Here is a 20612-nt window from a genome sequence, read left to right as displayed (position 1 = left end):
CCGTGCTCCCGCGGCCGCTGGAAGAACGCGCGGCACAGCGGGTTCCGCTTGGACACGTAGCGCACGAAGCTGGAGTAGGGGCAGCGCTCCGTGCCGCTCTCGTACATGCGCGGGAGCAGGGCGTCCTTGACCCGGCCCCGGGACCCGGACCCGGACCCAGGGCCGGCCCGGCAGAACACGAACCTCCTCCCGGCTTCATCCTCCGCCAGGCCGAACGAGTCCTCCCGCAGCTCCCGCTGGTTCTCCCTCCCCCGGGTGCAGAAGTACATGCACGTCTCGAACCAGACCTTGTTGAGCAGCCCGAACGGGGTGTGGGTGTCGAACACGGAGGATCCGTAGTAGAGCAGGCGCAGGTCGGAGCGCGTCACCGCCTGCTTCTGCACCACCGGGCCCGCGCCCTGCAGCTCCAGCCGCCGCAGCACGGCCGCCAGCTCCGCGTTGGCGCTGCGCAGCTCCGGGTCCCGGCTCAGGTCCACGGTCCGGCTGTAGGGCGGCTCGTTCAGGTAGCGGTTGAGCGAGCTGCGGATGCTGATCAGGGACGACTTGCTGTACGCCTGGCCGCTCTTGGAGCGCGCCTCTGCGTAGAAGGAGCGCAGCAGCGCGCACAGCGCGTCCTTGTCCAGCCGCTCGAAGTGCGGGCTGTGCGCCCGCTCCGACAGGTACTCCCGGAAGATGCGCACCGCGTAGCGGGTGGCCAGGCGGGTGTTCTCGCTCAGCCTGGACCTCTCCGAGCGGGGGACTCCTCCACCCCCCCCATCCCGGTCCATACTCCGCAGAACGCACATCTCCGCGGCGGAACCGCCGCGATCCAGAGCTGCGCTCCCGGACTCCCACTCATCCCCGTCGGAGTCCTGCTCGCCCTCCTCGCCCTCCTCCTCCCCGGTGATCTGCACCTCCTGGATCTCCTCCTCCCCGGGGATCCGGACCTCCTGGATCTCGTCCTGGATCTCCTGCTCCTCCTCCCCGGTGATCTGCACCTCCTGGATCTCGTCCTCCCCATCCTCGTCCCCGCCGTCCCCCTCCCTCCCGTCCTGCTGCTCCGTGTCTCGGCTGCCAGGCATTCTCGCCATATTGCGGTCTGTGCATGGAAGCAGTCCTCGGGCAAGCTGCGCATGCGCTATATTGGACCGCAGCCCCGAAAAAAAGCCTTTTGTGTTTAAGTGACCTTCAAGCCGTGCACGCGTGTTTTTGAAGGTACGGGGGGAGATGCGCGCTCCCTGCAGAGAGAGGAGGCTGCAGTATATTGGACCGGATATGAGACCAGCAAGGTGCTCGCTGTGTTTCAGGACCTGAGAGGGAGAAAGCAGCAGAGAGGACTGGAGATGTGATGGAATGTTACCTTCTAGTTGGAGAGAGACGGAACCAAACTTTGGACCAACTCCGTTGCCAGCTGTTCTGTAATCAATAAGTCCCCAAAGGGAGTTAACAGAGGGGATGTCTTGCTATGCACATGCTAGTTGCCAAAAACTTTTCATATGGGCGGCCACACCCTGAGGTGGCCACACTTAAAAGCCATCATTAAGTAAGGGATAATGCCCGACGAGGTGTACATTAAAGCAGCACAATATAACTTTTCCACCTTAATCTAATATTTCATCATCATCATTGTGATGGTACATCAACTTCCAACAGGTTTAATGAACCTCTGTCATGGTCTGAGGGTTCTGTATCTCCTTCACTGGCACTATGTAACTTTGAGGTGGATGGTAGGAACCCTGCCACACTACTGGTAAAGCACTACCACTTTTGTCCAAAGGAGCCACCAAACTCAACAAAAGCTGAAAGTTACATTGTGCTGCTTTAACATAAATATATGGACAAAGCGGGGCGGGGGAGGGGGTGCATCCGACGCGAAGCAGAGGACAGTTTGCCTCTGCAAAGTCCATATATTTATGATAGTGTACACCTCGAAGGGCATTATCCCGCTTATATAAAAACATAAATATTAAATCAGTTATTCATGCTTTAATGTGTTTTCAGTGTAAATCATTAGTTTTAGAACAAGCCACAGCTCACTTTTAATGTACACCTGCCAGCCAATCAGAATGGAGTATTCACACAGACCGTGGTATAAAGGATTTTATTATACTGTTGTAGTATACAGGCTCAGAAATACTTAAAGGAGCTTGAGGCAAGAATAAGAAATGAGACTCATTAGCGCTACGACGACCGTCGGGGGTACTGCAGCCAACAGCGAAGCCGGCACGGGAGAAAAGGGGAGAACGTGCATGCAGCGTCATGTGTCACATCCGCAGGACAGCGCGGGAAATTCGGCCCATTTGCAGCACATTTTGCAGCACACAGCCTGTTCAAGGCAACGGAGAGATACGCTAGAGGGCTCATTCGTTTGGGTTTGGAACGCTTCATCTGACATTTTAGATGAAGCGTTCCAAACACTTCATCTAAAAGCGTTAGATGAAGCAACATAATTTTTTGTAATATAATTTTTATATTACTAGAAAACTTAAAACGTATACGAATTTTCATAAATCCTGCCTCAATCCTGCCTCAAGCTCCTTTAAAGAAACGCCTACTGATATGCATTTGGCCCAAATGATTTGGGATGAAACCGACAACTAACGATAGAATCTATGTGACCGGCAAGTGTTGTTTTTTTTATTGAGGCAAGTGGGGTGGCCAGCTTTTTTGTGGGGGTGGGGGGGGGGTGTGGGGGCGTGGTCACCCCTGCCCCCCCCCCTGGTGGCGCCACTGCTAGTTGCTCCTTCTCTGCATAGTTGTCAAAATACTGCATATAATACTCATTCTTTCTGTGCTTATGTTGGGAGAAATGTTAGCACCTGATGGTGCTCGGGGCCTGTGCCCAGCCCTCCCTCAGCCCTGCGCTAGGCCCTGCTGCGTCCCCTGGGCAGGCCTGACCTTGATACGGAGTTGCCCTCCAGCTCTGCTGTCCTTGTTTGGACTGAATCTTCCCGTCTCGTATGAAAGTGCTGCCCCTGCTCTCACTGACGGGGAGGAACTACTAATGCAGTTTGCTGCTCGTCAGGTTCCTTGTGCTCGGAGCGATGCCGTTATGTGATTTATCTCTTCACACAGCCAGACTAGCAGCTACGAAGGGAATTGTTCTAAATATCTCTTATTAGGGCCCAAGGACTTACAGTGCGAAGGCCCTATTGTATCTGTAGGAATTTTTTTTTTTCCTCGTTTTTTTTTTCTCGTTTTTATTTTTCAGACGAAATGAGGGCCTTTTTACCCCCTTAACGTGCTCCAAAAGTCACCAAATTTTGCACCAAGCCAGGCCTGGCGAAAAATTTGATATTTAATGGTTTGCATTAATGGACGTGGCCTAATGGCTCAACAGCGCCCCCTAGAAAACTTTGTGCCTCAAGCCCCACGATACGGTTTGACGTACATGCACGAAAATCGGTACACACCTGTATCATGTCGCAACTTTTTTTTTTTTTTTTTTCCCTTGTCTGCACACATATTAATGATTGATACCATGACGGTAGAAACCAAAAGCATATATAAGTGCATTATTACTATAATTAATATATATACATATATATACGCATACATATGCGTACACATACATAAATATACATACAAACCCAGTGATTTTTTTTTTTTTTTTTGGGGGGGGGGTGACGACATCCACTTCCAATCCAGGAAGCAAGAACACACGGAAACACGTCAAGCACTGGAAATCTGCAACAAAAAACCACAAACAAAACACGAAACCGGCACGGAGCCAACCAAAACAACAACAGCAATCGACCTAAATCTTGAGATCTGATCGCAGTCTGAGCTAAGCTACCGCTACCGCTACCTAACCCCAAAAACTAGAGAGCCAGCATGCAGGTGAACGGCGCGGGAAGAAGCAGCCAGGGATCCCGCGGCGGCGGACCGCGACCCAGGCAATCCCCGGCCACCCGGTCCGGGCCGGACACGCGGCCAGGAGGCCCTCACCCTTCAGGCCAACGACCCCCCACCCGACAGGGGGCCAGCCTGCCCGGAGAGACAGAGCCGCCCCGGCCGCCGACACGGGCGCACCCGCCCCCCACGAAAGTGGCCGTCCAAGACCAGAGGGGCGCCCCGCCGCAGAGGCAGCAGGGGGGAACGGAGACGGGCCCGGAGAGAGGGAACCCCCCAACAGGGCGACACCCGTGCAGGCCCGACAACGGAGGGCCCCAGACCCAGGCATCCCATTCATTCATCCATTCAACTATCCGATATCTATACTAATAATAATATGGTATACTATACATAATAATAATACTAATAATACTATTAATACTACTACTAATAATAATAATAATAATAATAATAATAATAATAACCATCTTTGTATAATATAATATTGAATCAATATCATGTCGCAACTTAAAGAAAAGTCTCTTGGCGCCGTGGCCGAAACCGAACAGGAAGTCGGCCATTTTGAATTAATTGTGTAATTTTGGTGCAATTTATGCCATTTCTTCGGCTGCTTCTTCACCCGAACCGTAACGTGCACCCAGGTGTGTTATACATCAAAATGTGCGTCTCCAAACGTGCATTACTTTTCTCAGTCAAAAGCGTTACTCTGTGGCGACGATAGACGCCAAAAAGTGCACCCCCCCCTTCATCTGATTGGTCCATATTTGATAGTTCCTACTTTCTGCCATCATTTTTGAATGGTTTGACATAAAGACTCGTGGGTGGTGTCATCGGACTCGGTTTTGAGTCCTTGACCATAATTGGTGCAAATTAGCCCCACCTCTTCTTCTGATTGGTCGATATCTGATAGTTCCTACTTTCTAGTTTCTACTTTCCTACTATCCATCCATCCATCCATCCATCCATCCATCCATCCATCCATCCATCCATCCATCCATCCATCCATCCATCCATCCCTAAATTGAGAATGACCTCGGTAGTGAACGCAACATATTTGCAAGTAAAGAACTTGAACGTGAACTTGTTCATTCTGCAGATCACGAACTGGAATGTGAACTGTTCAGATTATGTGAGTTTCAGCTTCACTGTTTAGGTCCAATTATTACGAAATAATCCTTCTCATTTCACCAGCGGGCGGCGCGCACATTTAAAATACTCGACGAGACAACAACTTCACACTACATTACCCACAATGCAGTGCACACACTAGCATAACAATGGGCACCAGCTCCATGGCAACAGCGGCCTGAGCCCGGTACAGTCTTTACATGACCAGTGAAGAGAGAGACGTTGCAGACGCAACGTCAGATGATGATCCGCTTATGATTATTTGCAGGAATTTTACACATTGTTTCCCAAAGAGTCCGACAGGTAAAATCTAACCTTTCTAAGCAAATGATGTCCACCTGTGCTGAGAAAACAACTCCGAACGTCTGCCTTGTCCGTCTGCCTACTATATTTGAAACGTCATGTGGAGGTAAAGCATCCATCCAGTGTGAGAAAACATCTGCAAGTCCTTGACAATCAAACAAAGTGATCAGGAAAGAGCAAGAAGACCCAACAGCCCCAAACGACCCCAGTCCCACTGCTGCTCCTTCAGGGGGAGGATTTGCAACAGGTAGAAACACTGATAATGGACCACATTGTTGGAGATTTACAGCCTCTAAGTAAAGTTGAAAAACCACTAGTAAATACATGATTGTATACAGCAGGGTCTCCAACCCTGATCCTCGGGAAAACCTGTCCTGGATGTTTTAAATGTTTCCTTGCATCATCACACCTGATTCTAATTAATGGGTCGTCATCAGCTTGTCATCCAGGTCATTTTTATCAGAGTGCTGAAGCAGTGAAACATCTAAAACATGCAGGACAGGGTCCTGAGGACCAGGGTTGGAGACCACTGGTATACGTTGAACAGTTTTAGGATAGGGGGGCGTTTCATTCGTACTTCTCACCTAAAAATATTGAAATGAACTAAATTTGAACGAGTTCAAAATGAAAATGGTGAAATATGAACGTGAACTGTTCATTTTTAAACTATGTGAACTGAACTTTGAACTAGTTCATGAAAAGTATGAACTTGCACAACACTGCCCCAAACACATGAATTTGTTGTATTGTAGTGACCGGTTGGCTAATAATCACTGAACTTAGTGCTATTTACATCGTAATGTTCTCAAGTCTGAATGCATGGGTAACCACAGACTATTGGTCGAGTAACCACCTCACTAAAAGCAATTAACTTATAGTAATCTTAGCCTGTATGGCCTTCAGGCTATTTCCAGTCTCTCAAGCGGTCTGATTGTAAGGGAGGTACTATCTGGTTGAAGGAGGGACTTTCTCATGGAGGACTGGCTTTTAAAAAAGTGTAGGACAACTTGTCCAATCTCCGGTAAAAAATAATAGGTAATAGAGGGAATGTGCATGATGTCACAGATGCGACTTCACAGCGGGTTACGCTCACTGAGTGTGAGAAAGACTGAGTGTCAGAAAGACTGAGTGGCAGCGTAAACTTTCATTTTGAGCAACTGGAAAACATATAAAATGGGAAAGAGCTATTGTGGGATCCACTGTACTCTTAGGGCCCGATTTACTAAAGGTTTGCGTGCGTAAAAACCTGTGCAAACTTGACAGCACCCGCAAACCAATGTGCGAGCTGATCTACTAACAGCGTGCAAAGACGACTGCGTCTCTGAAATGCGCAAAATTGCACACGCAATTCAGTTTGTACTTTTGCCCTGATGAATAATCAATATGGGGCGTACCCGGCAGAAATCCTAAATACTGGGACGGGAAGATGCAAATTGCTCAATTTACCACGCGCAATGAGATTTACCAAGCCTGAAAGTAATTGCGCGTATTGTGATTGCGTCTGTATTTAATACGTTCGAAAGGAAGGTGCTAATCTGCTGCTGCCGTTATTGTGGCAAGGAGGCGACATCCAAAATCAAAGAATACGCAGAGAGAGTCTTTATTCTGCTGCATGCTATTTTAAAAATGGTTGCACAAGTTTTATTAAAGGCCACTTTTTCTTTAGTTCTTCGCCTTATATGTGCACCTTCTTTTAATGTGCCCCCCTCCACTCGCCCACAAGCAGGCCAAGCCTTTGTGCCAAACTTCGTATTTTATTGATTACTTATCTTATTGAACGTGGAATCATCCTTCGTAAATTACATTTAATTAAAACCCGTGCTTATTAATCACAAAACACAGGTTAAACATCATGACCAAACCGCTCCGACCCGGTGTGTCAGGATCAGCGCAGAGACTGCAGTTTCGCCTGAATTATGGTTCTGCGTTAAATCGACGGCGTAGCCGACGGCGTAGGGTCGCGGTGCGGTGTGCGTCGCCGCGTACCCTAAGCCGTCGGTTCTGCGTTGGTGTGACGCGGAACCATAAATCAGCCTTTAGTGTGCGCTCTGTGCGCTGTTCTGAACACTTCTCTTCTTTCGGCCATATGATGGTCCCGTCTGTCACACATTTACTGTCAGTGTTTGCTATATAATATATAATATTTGCAATATACTGTGGACATCTGAATAAAAACTTAACTCATAAATAGATTGAATCAAAGCGCTCTCCAGCTCTGTGTCTGATTGTCTTTTTCTCCTCAGATCATGCCGAGCACCGCCGGGTCACGCAAACCCGACCAATTAAATATTAAAGTCAAATTCAGTCCTGTGGCCCGTTTTTCTATGTCGTATTTTTGATCTGTGCCTAAAATTGAAATATGAAAAACCAGACGTTTTTCCGTTTTTTGTGTTACCAACTGCATTTATTCTATTGCAGGTTTTCTCCGATATTGCGTTTCTTTTGGTAATGTTTAAATTTCTGTAGTTCATGAATGTGTTTATTTGCCTCTTCCACTAATATCTCTAACTCCAACTCGTCAAATTTCATTTTGCGCTTGTGACTTGTGACTGTGCATTCCATCCAGACTCTCCATGGCGCAGAGTTTGCGCTCGCAATACGTAAGACACGCAACACCTCATTTAAATACTGCTGTTTCCACCTGTTATCAATTGCGCACGCAATCTTAGTTGATCACCCGCAAACCACGCGACAACAGCACGCGCAAACTTTTTCAGTGCACACGCAATTTAGTACTCTTTATTTAGGATCTTAGTAAATCGGGCCCATAGATTTAGCAAGAAATCTGAGTTATCGTTTTACAGACTGACGAAAAATAAGCTTAAGAGAGACAAATGGATCGCTGCAATTCGTAGAAACAACTGGATTCCAGGCACCGAAACGTGGATTTGCGGTTCCTATTTTGTATCAGGTAATGTTGGATTTTTGGGTAGCTAACGTTAAATGGTCAAATCATAAAGTTCGGCGTCCTCATCACTTTAATTTCTACAACAAATCCTGGCTTGAAGTAGGACCAAGGGTCAAGACTTTTGTAAGCCTTCAAGCTTTGCTTCGTGTTTTTCCCCGGTGTAGAAATTAAGTACATATAAATATCAGGAAACTGGATTCGTGGCCAAAATATTAATGTCCTAAGACCACTGGTTCTTGGTAACTGTACCAAATATTAATGTCCATGGACCACTGGTTCTTGGTAACTGTACCAAATATTAATGTCCATGGACCACTGGTTCTTGGGGTAACTGTACCAAATATTAATGTCCATGGACCACTGGTTCTTGGGGTAACTGTACCAAATATTAATGTCCAAAGACCACTGGTTCTTGGGGTAACTGTACCAAATAATAATGTCCATGGACCACTGGTTCTTGGTAACTGTACCAAATATTAATGTCCATGGACCACTGGTTCTTGGGGTAACTGTACCAAATATTAATGTCCATGAACCACTGGTTCTTGGGGTAACTGTACCAAATATTAATGTCCATGGACCACTGGTTCTTGGGGTAACTGTACCAAATATTAATGTCCAAAGACCACTGTTTCTTGGGGTAACTGTACCAAATATCAATGTCCATGGGCCACTGGTTCTTGGGGTAACTGTACCAAATATTAATGTCCATGAACCACTGGTTCTTGGTAACTGTACAAAATATTAATGTCCATGGACCACTGGTTCTTGGTAACTGTACCAAATAATAATGTCCATGGACCACTGGTTCTTGGTAACTGTACCAAATATTAATGTCCATGGACCACTGGTTCTTGGGGTAACTGTACCAAATATTAATGTCCATGAACCACTGGTTCTTGGGGTAACTGTACCAAATATTAATGTCCATGGACCACTGGTTCTTGGGGTAACTGTACCAAATATTAATGTCCAAAGACCACTGTTTCTTGGGGTAACTGTACCAAATATTAATGTCCATGAACCACTGGTTCTTGGGGTAACTGTACCAAATATCAATGTCCATGGGCCACTGGTTCTTGGGGTAACTGTACCAAATATTAATGTCCATGAACCACTGGTTCTTGGTAACTGTACAAAATATTAATGTCCATGGACCACTGGTTCTTGGTAACTGTACCAAATATTAATGTCCATGAACCACTGGTTCTTGGTAACTGTACCAAATATTAATGTCCATGGACCACTGGTTCTTGGGGTAACTGTACCAAATATTAATGTCCATGGACCACTGGTTCTTGGTAACTGTACCAAATATTATGTCCATGGACCACTGGTTCCTGGTAACTGTACCAAATATTAATGTCCATGGACCACTGGTTCTTGGGGTAACTGTACCAAATATTAATGTCCATGTTCCACTGGTTCTTGGTAACTGTACCAAATATTAATGTCCATGGACCACTGGTTCTTGGGGTAACTGTACCAAATATTAATGTCCATGGACCACTGGTTCTTGGTAACTGTACCAAATATTAATGTCCATGGACCACTGGTTCTTGGGGTAACTGTAGCAAATATTAATGTCCATGGACCACTGGTTCTTGGTAACTGTACCAAATATTAATGTCCATGGACCACTGGTTCTTGGGGTAACTGTACAAAATATTAATGTCCATGGACCACTGGTTCTTGGGGAAACTGTACGGGTCAATGTCAAGTCCAACTGCCTTTAATTTAAGCCCATAATCGGCTGTTATCCCGTCTTCTCCACTAGTTGCAGCTGTTTTTGCTGATGTTTTGCCACTCAGTGTGAGTAAATAGTGGTGCCAGCCACTATTACTTTGGCAGATATTTTTCGTAATACACTTATGTATAGTCTGTTCAGACTACAACACAGCTGATTCTGTACAGAGATACATTAGGGCTGCACGATATTAGAAAAAGCTGACATTACAATATCTTTTTTTTCCTGCAATATATAGTATTTTTCAAGTAAAGTCAACGTTTATTTTTATAGTACATTTAAAACAACCTAAATAAGAATAAAATACATTAAATATTTCAATAAGAATAGAATGCAGGAAGTTGTGTCAAATAGATGCATGAGTTAATGTAAGCCTAAATGTGAACAATTAACACTTGAATCATACAATCATACTTTTTATTATTTTGTCTTTTTCCTTCTATATTTTTATATACAAAAGCGGCCAGTATGAGAGGGACCTGGCTGCAGGCAAGATGGCAGACAAGGGCGCGGCCATACTTCCATCCATACCGGAAGTCCATGCCGGAAGTTGGTCTTCTTCGCGTATATTATTCAAATTTTTTTTCTTTATTTTTTTTTTAATTTTTTATTTTTTATTTAACATTTGCAAACAGTACAATGATAACAAAACTTCACATTATGCAATTTCACGTTGAATTATAACATATAAAGAGTATTACTCAAATAAAAACCAAAACAAAAAGCACAACACATTATAACCAACCAGGGGGGATGAAATTATAACAGAAAGCCAAAACATTTACATACTGTACATTTATGGTCTTGATCGCTTTTGAATTAGTAGAAAACCTAATAGAGTCCAGATACTGTTTAAATTCAAAATGAAAATTAAAAAAAGAGGGGTTTTTTGCGTAAGAATTTGGATTTGTGGATGTGGAATTTTGCGAGGATAATCAACAAATTAATAATAAATGTTTCTTTCGGCTTTGTTCTAATTGTTACATGGTCAAAAACACCAAACAACACATCCTTCCAAAATAAATAAAATCAATATCAATTCTTTCAGACACAAAATTACACATATCACTCCAAAACGTTTGAACAATGGGGCACAGCCAGAATAAGTGTCATTGTTTCAGAATTTGCAGAACAAAAAGTACATTTTGAATCGATATTTCTTTTGAATCTTTTTACAATGTGATCATTTGTAGGATAGAATTAATGAATGAACTTAAATGAAATTTCTATATATATATTTAGCCTCTATAATATAAATGTACTTACTAATAATGATGTTTTTTTTTTACTTATTTATATACATATATAACAAAATAAAAAGCATGTACTGTATGTATATATATATATATAGCCTACGGAGGTAGTTTACAATAGACTAGTTTACAAGCAGCGATTCAAAAATGATGAAACACACACATTATATATATATATATATATATATATATATATATATATATATATATATATATATATATATATATATATATATATATATATATAATCCACCTCAATTAACCTCAAACAGCACTTAAAGCTAAGGACGCTGAATTTGAGTGACCAACGGGTAAATGAAAATGCCATCAGTCATGTATACGTGTGTTCACAGATATATAACATATAAAAGATGAATTTATTGATTTGTACTTTTATTTTCAATAGATCTTTGTGCTACTGAGAGTGATTGAGGAGGTCACAGGTATAGGAGCAAGAATACAGAGAGGGGAGATTAGACTGCTGGATTTAGTCTCTGATGTGATGCTCCCAGAGGTGAGATGGTCAATAGAGCTTCCTTGGGAAATGGAAGGAAATTATTAGGTGGTCAATATTTTATTCCTTTGGAAAACATAAAACCAAAACAGTGCACACGTTAGAGTATGATTAGATCATTTAACTGTTTTTCAGATAATGATCAAAATCCTGGAAGGAGAGGGCATGACCAGACTGAAGGCTGAGATCATGATGGCCAGTGGGAGCCTTTTTTAAGTCTGACCCCCCCAGAGATCAAGATGGCCAGTGGGAGTCTGATGCTGACCCCACAGTCATTGTTCATTATTTTTTCATTGTTATGTTCAGTTTAATTTGTTCCTCCTCATTGTTGTTCATGCTTTTCCCTTGTTTTTGATCTTTTTTCTTTGTATGTTTGTTTTTTTATTTTATATTTGGAGAATAAAAAGTTGATTTCAAAAAAGAACTCCAAGTCGGGTTCTTGTATATATGTAATGTGTAATGTGTGTAATATATATATATATATATATATATATATATATATATATATATATATATATATATATATATATATATATATATATATATATATATATATATATATATAAAAATGTTATGTAATGTTATATAATGTGTAATGTTTTATAATTTTCGTTCTATGGCCGCTTGTAAACTACCTCCGTCATATTTGAATAATATACACGAAGAAGACCAACTTCCGGTATGGACTTCCGGTATGCATTGGTTTTGCTTTTTATTTGAGTAATACTCTTTATATGTTATGATTCAACGTGAAACTGCATAATGTGAAGTTTTGTTAACATTGTACTGATTGAAAATCTTAAATTAAAAAAAATAAAATAAAAATAAAAAAAATAATTTACACGAAGAAGACCAACTTCCGGTATGGACTTCCGGTATGGATGGAAGTATGGCCGCGCCCTTGTCGGCCATCTTGCCTGCAGCCAGGTACTCTTGGCCAGTTTGGCCTGAGCATAAAGTCTTGGGCATATAGAAGGAATTTTTGGCAAAATGAAAATGATTACTTTATGAATATAAATAATTAAATAGCGTAACATAAACAAATAGGACTGCTGTTTTTTCGCTGATGATTTTACATGCATGAAATTAAAGGGGACCTATTATGAAAAACCCGTTTTTTCTTGTTTTAAATATATAAAGATTTAAAGTGGTCTCCCCTTACCCTGCCAACACAGGGAAGATGAAATCCCATGAAAATTTGCAAGGTCTGTTCCCCCCGCCCCACTGAATCTTCCAGTGTCATGTGACTTCTACGAGCCGTTTAGATTTGTGCATTTTCGTTACATCACCAAAATGCAAACCACGCCCTCGGTCTCCTCCGCTGCTGAAACCACGCCCACAACCAGCTCCGCCATTGTTTAGAAGCGCTGGCTGTTTCCACAGCGAGGGGACAGTAAAAATTAGGTTTTGCATCGACACTTACCCTCATAAAAGGATCAGTGCCCACAGTACGGACCCGGCAACTGCACACGAGTCAGCGGTAAGTGACGTTATTTTTTTATGTTATTTATATTTGTCCATGAGTATGATCTTTGCATGGGCTAAGTATTTAGCTTAGCTCCGGAGCACCGGAGGCCACACACCGGACCGGACTGGTGAGCAGTTCCGGAGCTGCCGAAGCTGCTCACAGACCGGACCGGTGAGGGGCCCTGGGCCCCTGTGGCTCCAGTTTTACCACCGGAGCTCTAATAGTAATACATTTTTCTTCTATTTATGGTTTCAGATCTTCCAAGCACCTGAAGCTGTTCAGACACCTTTGGAAGAAATGCACGATCTTTCCTTGAGCCAGCAATAGTGCATACATGTTATTTTTATAGAACTTATATTTTATTTTTTAACAATAAAGTTGTCATTTGTGAAAATTCAGTGTTGTGATTTATTTACAGTTAACATGATTCATTTGTCTTGAGGAATTGGAGTAAAGAACTGTGGTTTACCTGTTTAGAAATCTTCCTGTGTGAATTAGTGTGAAGACGAGGTGACCCGTTCCCCGTTCAGGGAACTAAAGGCTGATTTATGGTTCCACGTTTCACCAACGCAGAGCCTACGACGTAGGGTACGCGTCCATTTAACGCAGGACCGTAAATCAGGCTTTAAGATCCGTTTACACCGTGTCATAACTGCATAAACCGTTAAACTCGCGGCCAGTTAGGACAGTCCAATACAAAAAAATAAAGCAATGGAATTTATTTTGTCGCAGAAGCTCCCTGGCATGGGAAATGCAGCCGGCTCTTCTGCCCGGAGAGGCTTTGTTCCCTCCCCTGCTACACGTCATTCAAGCAGCCAATCAGCACAGAGCCTCATTATCATAGCCCCGCCCCCTCAGGTTCACTCACAGAAAAAGAGGTTAGAAGCGGTAAAACTAGAGACATGGCCCACAGGCTGAATTTCTGTTTTATGTAGAAAAAAACAAGCTTTAGATTGTTTTTAAGACATTCAAGGCCTGTTTAAAATATACATTAAATGCCATAATAGGTCCCCTTTAAAGCAATGGCAACTGCACTTTAACGACAGTCATCGTGTCATTTCACTTTCAAAGTAATAGGATAAAGTTAAAACACTTAACAGTGTGTCCCTGTCTGTCGACTTATTGAGCTCACTGTCAATTTTAGTTTTGTATTCCACGGCAACATATTAGAATGTGTGAAAGTAATAGCATGATATTTCCTTACTCTTATCATGGTTTTCCTTTGCTCTGTAGATCGACATTGATGTCATCCAGCTTATGGACAATTCAGCTTTGGCCAACTACATTCCCTCATATGGAGATACTGTAGAATTGCACTTTTCAATTTTTGCAGAAATCAACAGCCTGTCTCACAGCGCAAAGTGAGTCTTCTTGAAAGACTCAGGGAAAAAATGAAGACAAGAAAGGAAAATAAAAAAAGTGCAGAGGAGCCACAAACCTCTAAACCAGATTCCAGAAGAAAGTTGACTACACGGGCCATTGAGATCGGTTGGATACACCAGGAAAAAAATGAAACTAAACAGGTTAGAGCCAAACAAGGAAGAGGCACTAGAAAGGTTGTTATGGACATCAGTGCTGGATTTAATGAGATCATGAAAGATGGGAAGAGTCTTTTTTTCCCAAAAGGTGTTTCAAGTAAAGGCCTTGAATCAGACTTTACATTTGATGTATGGGACTTTAAACAAAACTCTTTTTCTGATTGTTTCTATTGGCACCATATGACACTGTCAAAGCTGAAATTCTACTATTTATTTATTTATTCCCTTATTAATCCCACAATTGGGAAATTCTTTCTCTGCATTTAATCAATTTTCTAGTCGAACTAGTAGCAGTGGTCTGCCGTTTGCACGGGGAGCATTAAGGGTTAAGGGCCTTGCTCAGGGGCCCAAAGTGGTTGACCTCAGTTGGCAGGGTCTTGAACCTGGATCCTCCAGACTCCAGGGGCCTTATGTACTAAGAGTGCGGCGCACAAAAAACGTGCGTACGCCACTTTCAACGCTCACGGTCGGATGTACAAAGAATGACGTGAACGTAGAAAGCTGCGGTCCTTCACGCACACACCAAGGCTGGTTTACGCACTTTTCTGAGGTTTTGTCCGTTGGCGACACTCACTGGTGATGCAGTGAAGTGCAGAATATGAGGAAACGTAACGTCAACAATAAGTTCACGACCACGTGAAGAACATGACAGTCCCGACATCACCAGATAAATTACACAAGAGTGGAGCTGCAACAATCTCACAATCAACCACATGATCTGAACAAACAACTAAAGGAGCTCAACGATGGAACCTGCAAATCCTGATGGAGCTTTGGCTCCGTTAGAGGAACCTGCTGATGGCAGGATCTGGAGCGAGTCCTCAGGCACCAAACTGATCTACAGGTCCAGGACTAAGACTGGACCATCAGCTGGTTCAGGTACCAAGAGGATCCTCCTGGATCTCTGTCCTGAACTGGACCAGCTGCTCCGGTTCAGACCAACATGATGCTTCAGCTGGAGCTGCTGCAGGTCGGACATCTGTCTGTCGTCATGACGACCGTATGGGAGGACTACTGGAGATAAAAGCCAGATCCTAAAACATCCCATAACTGTGTCTGGACAGAAAAACATTAAAATACATTTTGCAGCAAAAACCGGTTCTGTAAAGATGTCTTAAACAAAAAAAAGGTGTCACGGAAAGGTTGGTTGCGAGCTGATGTGATTCAGCAATGATGAAAGAAGTTTTTATTGAATGTTTAGGCAACTTTCAGAGTCTGATATGGAGTCGGCTGCAGGTTCTGCAGGATCCAGAAAGTGTTTCTCCCGTGATGGACCGTTGTGCCAAAAAGTGATTGCCTGCCAGAATCTGATTTCTTCTGATTTGTGGCGGCGGGAGCGCGCACAGCAGCCCGTTGAGCGAGAGCGCTACAACGTCAGAGTTTCAGATTATGAAACTCAAGAATGAGATCAAGTCAGATTTAGGCAGAAACAACTTTTCATTAACTGTATTTGGTCTTCAATCAATATTTGGCAGGTAAAAAGACCCATTTTCAGGGGAGAAATCAGATTCTGGCAGGCAATCACTCTTTGGCACGACACCGGGACCCAGACCGGTCTCTTTATTTCTCACGTTTGCACCTCGATAATCCCGTCGGCACAAATTGTCTTTATTTCTGCAGCAGAGGAATCAGATCGTAATGCTTCATGTTTTAAATATAAATGTATTTTGTTCACATTGTTATACTTATGAGAGAGGTGTTCGCGGACATCCATAATGTGTAAGACTCAATAAACGTGTACATTGGTCTTAATCCGTTAGTATAATATGCATGACAATAAAGCAGAACGAGGAGCCGTTTTTCATCCACCAAAAATTCTGGTGTCGGTTCTTAAAACACAAACAAGAAAAGCAGAGTGTAATGATGCACTAACGCTGCCCATAAACATTCACAAACCCGTACGATCATAATAAAACCACAACTCTTCACGGAACGCAACGCAAAGCAAAGAACATCATAATATAGGTGTCAAACAGAATCCCAGAAGGGCCGGTGTCCTGCATGTTTTAGATGTTTCCCTGCTTTAACACACCTGATTCTAATTAATCATCGTCACCAACTTGTCATCAAATTCTGGATAGTTCTGTTGATGACACAGTCACTTGTATCATGGTGGAATGAAGCAGGGAAACATCTATTCAATTCAATTCAATTTTATTTATATAGCGTCTAATACAACAGATGTTGTCTCTAGACGCTTTCCAGAGATCCAGAACATGAACATAAACATAAACATAAACATAAACATAAACCCCCGAGCAATTATTATATAAACAATGGCAGGTAAAAACTCCCTTAGTGGGAGAAAAGCCTTAAGCCAAACAGTGGCAAGGAAAAACTCCCCTTTAGGAGGGAAGAAACCTTGAGCAGGACCAGGCTCATAAGGGGGGACCCTCCTGCCGAAGGCCAGACTGGGGGAGTCAGGGACGTCGACAGCACACAGCAGGCAGGTGGAAGCAGCAGCGGGATGACCAGAGGTGGGGGGGGGGGGGGCGTCAGCAGCACACAACAGTCATGTGGAAGCAGCAGCGGGATGACCAGAGGGGGGGGGGGGCATCAGCAGCACACAACAGTCATGTGGAAGCAGCAGCGGGATGACCAGAGGGGGGGGGGGTGCAGGCAGGCGGAAGCAGCAACAGCAGACATCCACGTAGGCAGGTGGAAGAAGCAATGGGATGACCAGAGGGGGGGGAGGGCCGGGAACACAGGCCAGAACGCAGCTCCTGAGGCTCCGGCCTGCAAACATACACAAAAGAGAAAAAAGGGGGGCCGGCACAAGAAACTACAGGAACAATGGACAAAAATGATAGCTATGAGATATTTATAATAAATAAAAATGGTAATGGAGAAGAGAGGCAGGGAAAAGGAGAGGAGAAGAAGGGTGAGAGGCACCGCCCAGCGGATCATGTCGGTGCCCCCCTGCAGCATAAGCCTATAGCAGCATATCTACCGCGAAGCTATATTTGAGACTAACTATTATAGTTTTGTTCTATAGCTGCGACAATGACTACTGACTCTAACACACTAAAGTTTACACTACCTAGAGATTTACCAACACCAGCTAGAGGTTTACTTAACACTAACTATAAGCTTTACTAAACAGAAAGGTTTTAAGTTTAGTTTTAAAGGTGGAGGTGGTGTCAGCCTCCTTAACCCAGATTGGAAGTTGGTTCCAAAGTAATGGTGCCTGATAGCAGAACGCCCGCCCTCCAAATCTACATTTAGATACTCTAGGAACTACGAGTAAACCTGCACCCTGGGAGCGGAGAGCTCGGCCAGGAACATAAGGCACTATCAAATCTTGTAAATACTGCGGAGCTAAGCCGTTTTGGGCTTTATATGCAAGTAATAAAATTTTAAATTGAATTCTGAATTTTACAGGTAGCCAATGGAGCGACGCTAACACTGGAGAGACGTGGTCTCTCCTGCGAATTCCTGTCAGTACTCGTGCTGCTGCATTTTGGATCAGCTGGAGCCTATTCAGCAAATTACTTGGACATCCTGCTAACAACACATTACAGTAATCCAGTCTAGAAGATACAAACGCATGAACTAGTTTCTCTGCATCCCTCTGCGAGAGGATTTTCCTAATTTTTGCAATATTACGGAGATGGAAAAACGCTATTTTACAAACCTGATTAACATATGGTTTAAACGACAAATCCTGATCGAAAACAACACCAAGGTTTCTCACAGTTGCACTGGAAGCCATCGCAACACCATCTAATCCCTTCCTAAGATGCTCTGGACCAAGAATGATAACCTCTGTTTTATCTGAATTTAGAAGCAAGAAATTTCTGGACATCCAGTCCTTGATGTCCCTAAGACATGCCTGAAGTTTAACTAACGGTTCTGTTTCATCCGGCTTCATAGACAAGTAGAGCTGCGTATCATCAGCATAACAATGAAAGTGTATGCCGTGATTCTGGATTATACTTCCCAACGGCTGCATGTATAAACTGAACAAGACTGGCCCTAGCACTGAACCCTGCGGAACACCATAACAGACCCTCGACTGTTCTGAAGAAACCTCATGTACATGAACAAACTGGAACCTGTCAGATAGATATGATTTAAACCAACGTAGAGCTGTCCCTTTAATCCCAACAACATGCTCTAACCTGTGCAGTAAAATGCCATGGTCAACAGTGTCAAAAGCAGCACTGAGGTCCAGTAAAACCAATATGGACACTAATCCCTTATCTGAGGCCATAAGAAGGTCATTCGTAACTCGAACCAGTGCTGTCTCTGTGCTATGATGCATTCTGAACCCTGACTGAAAGACTTCAAACAGATCATTTCTATACAAATAGTCACATAACTGGCTTGAAACTGCCTTTTCCAGAATTTTAATTCTTTAATTAATTAATAGTTTAATTTTTACATCTAAAACCTGCAGGGACACCGGCCCTCGAGGACTGGAGTCCGACACCCCTAAATGCCCCAAAATGAATTATTTATTCCAGCTCAGAGCCGATGTTTTCTTTTTTTATTTGTTTTACCTGTTTTTGTACATTTCTTGTTAGGATGAGCAGTTTTTAATGGATAATTATCTTCATTATCATATTCAAACATATATTTGAGGGAGGAGACGGGGCGGAGTGTTGTGGTCCCGCATGTGCGCTCAAATCCACGCTGATTGGGATGTACAGAGAAACCTGCGTGGATTTGGGCGTACGCACAGCTTTGTACATATGAATTTTTGCGGTCTTGTTAATTCCACGCACGGATTCACGTTGAAATCCACGCACTCTTAGGCTGCGTCCCAATACTCCCCCTCGCCCTCCTTTTCTTCACTAACCCTAACTTTTGCGCGTTCCCGTGAAGGTAGTGGTGTCCCAATTCCTCTTTTCACCTAGGGGGAGGGGGCATAACGAGGGCTAGGGGCTGAGAATAGCCCCTTCAAATCGAGGGATTTCAGATGCTGACTTGGCGAGCGAGGGGGTATAAGAATTTCCCAGAATGCTTTTGCCGTAGGCTCTGCGTCGATTTGACTCGCCGACCGAAGGCAAACAGGCAGACTCGTCTCAGAGAAATAGAGAGAAATAATCCTGTGACTCGTCAGATTTGTTTTGGATGTTTCTGATATAATAGTCTTCAGAAACCACAAAGTAATCCAGCTGTTATCTGGGTAATTTACACACTTTCAGATAAAGTTGCGGAAGATCACGCCAGAATAAAGGGATTTATGGTCCGCGTTACACCAACGCAGAGCCTACGTAACCTACGCCGTAGGCTCTGCGTCGATTTAACGCGGACCCAAACTCCGGAGCCGGCAGACAGAAATCTCTAAATTTCGGAGCAAATTTCTTAACAGGCGTAGCTACAACTGTTAGATTTCATCTATTAAACCAACATCTTCCTAAATGATTTATTTCAGCCAGCATAATTCTCAACAGAGCTGCAGGTTTCTCTCCCGGGGCGACGCAGCAGCTTGACCCGGCGGACACGTCTCTTCTCGGGCTGTGAGCCGAGGCTGCTCCCCGGGGGCGGCGGCTCTTCTCATCTCCGAAAACATCGGGTCAAATTTCTTAACAGGCGTTATTTGGATAAACTGAGCCCAGGTTGTGGATCTTAAGGTTACCTTTATACCTGAAAAAATATTAAAACTTAATAATTGCCATATTAACAGCGCTACAGCTGAAATTAAAACAGCTTTTGGCTCTCTGCTTCCTGATCAGGGTGGGGATGGAAACGAGGGGTAGGGGGAGAAATGGGACAGGCACCTGGGCCAAGTGCCCTAGATCTCAAGTGCCCTAAAATCTCTCCCTTCTTTTTTAGGGGTTAGGGAAGAAAAGAAGTGCGAGTGGAGAAAAGAAGGGCGAGTGAAGAAAAGTAGGGGGAGTATTGAGATTGGGCCTTAGTACATGAGGCCCCAGCCCTCCTCTGCAACCACTAGGCTACCACTTCCGCAAAATT

At 43.7% G+C, this 20612-nt stretch overlaps 1 protein-coding gene across 1 annotated transcript in view; it reads right to left on the bottom strand.

The window, feature by feature from the left end:
• The window catches only part of LOC133458009 (uncharacterized), an 18905-nt gene extending 17835 nt beyond the window's left edge, over positions 1-1070 (bottom strand). The window contains exon 1 of the mRNA XM_061737462.1: positions 1-1070. This exon is cut by the window's left edge and continues 433 nt beyond it. Coding sequence (XP_061593446.1) covers positions 1-1070 — 1070 coding nt within the window.
• Between the last annotated feature and the right edge of the window lie 19542 nt (positions 1071-20612).

Source organism: Cololabis saira, chromosome 13 (genome assembly GCF_033807715.1).
Source record: "Cololabis saira isolate AMF1-May2022 chromosome 13, fColSai1.1, whole genome shotgun sequence".
NCBI classification, from domain to species: Eukaryota; Metazoa; Chordata; class Actinopteri; order Beloniformes; family Belonidae; genus Cololabis; species Cololabis saira.
This window is presented reverse-complemented; position numbering and strand designations above follow the sequence as displayed.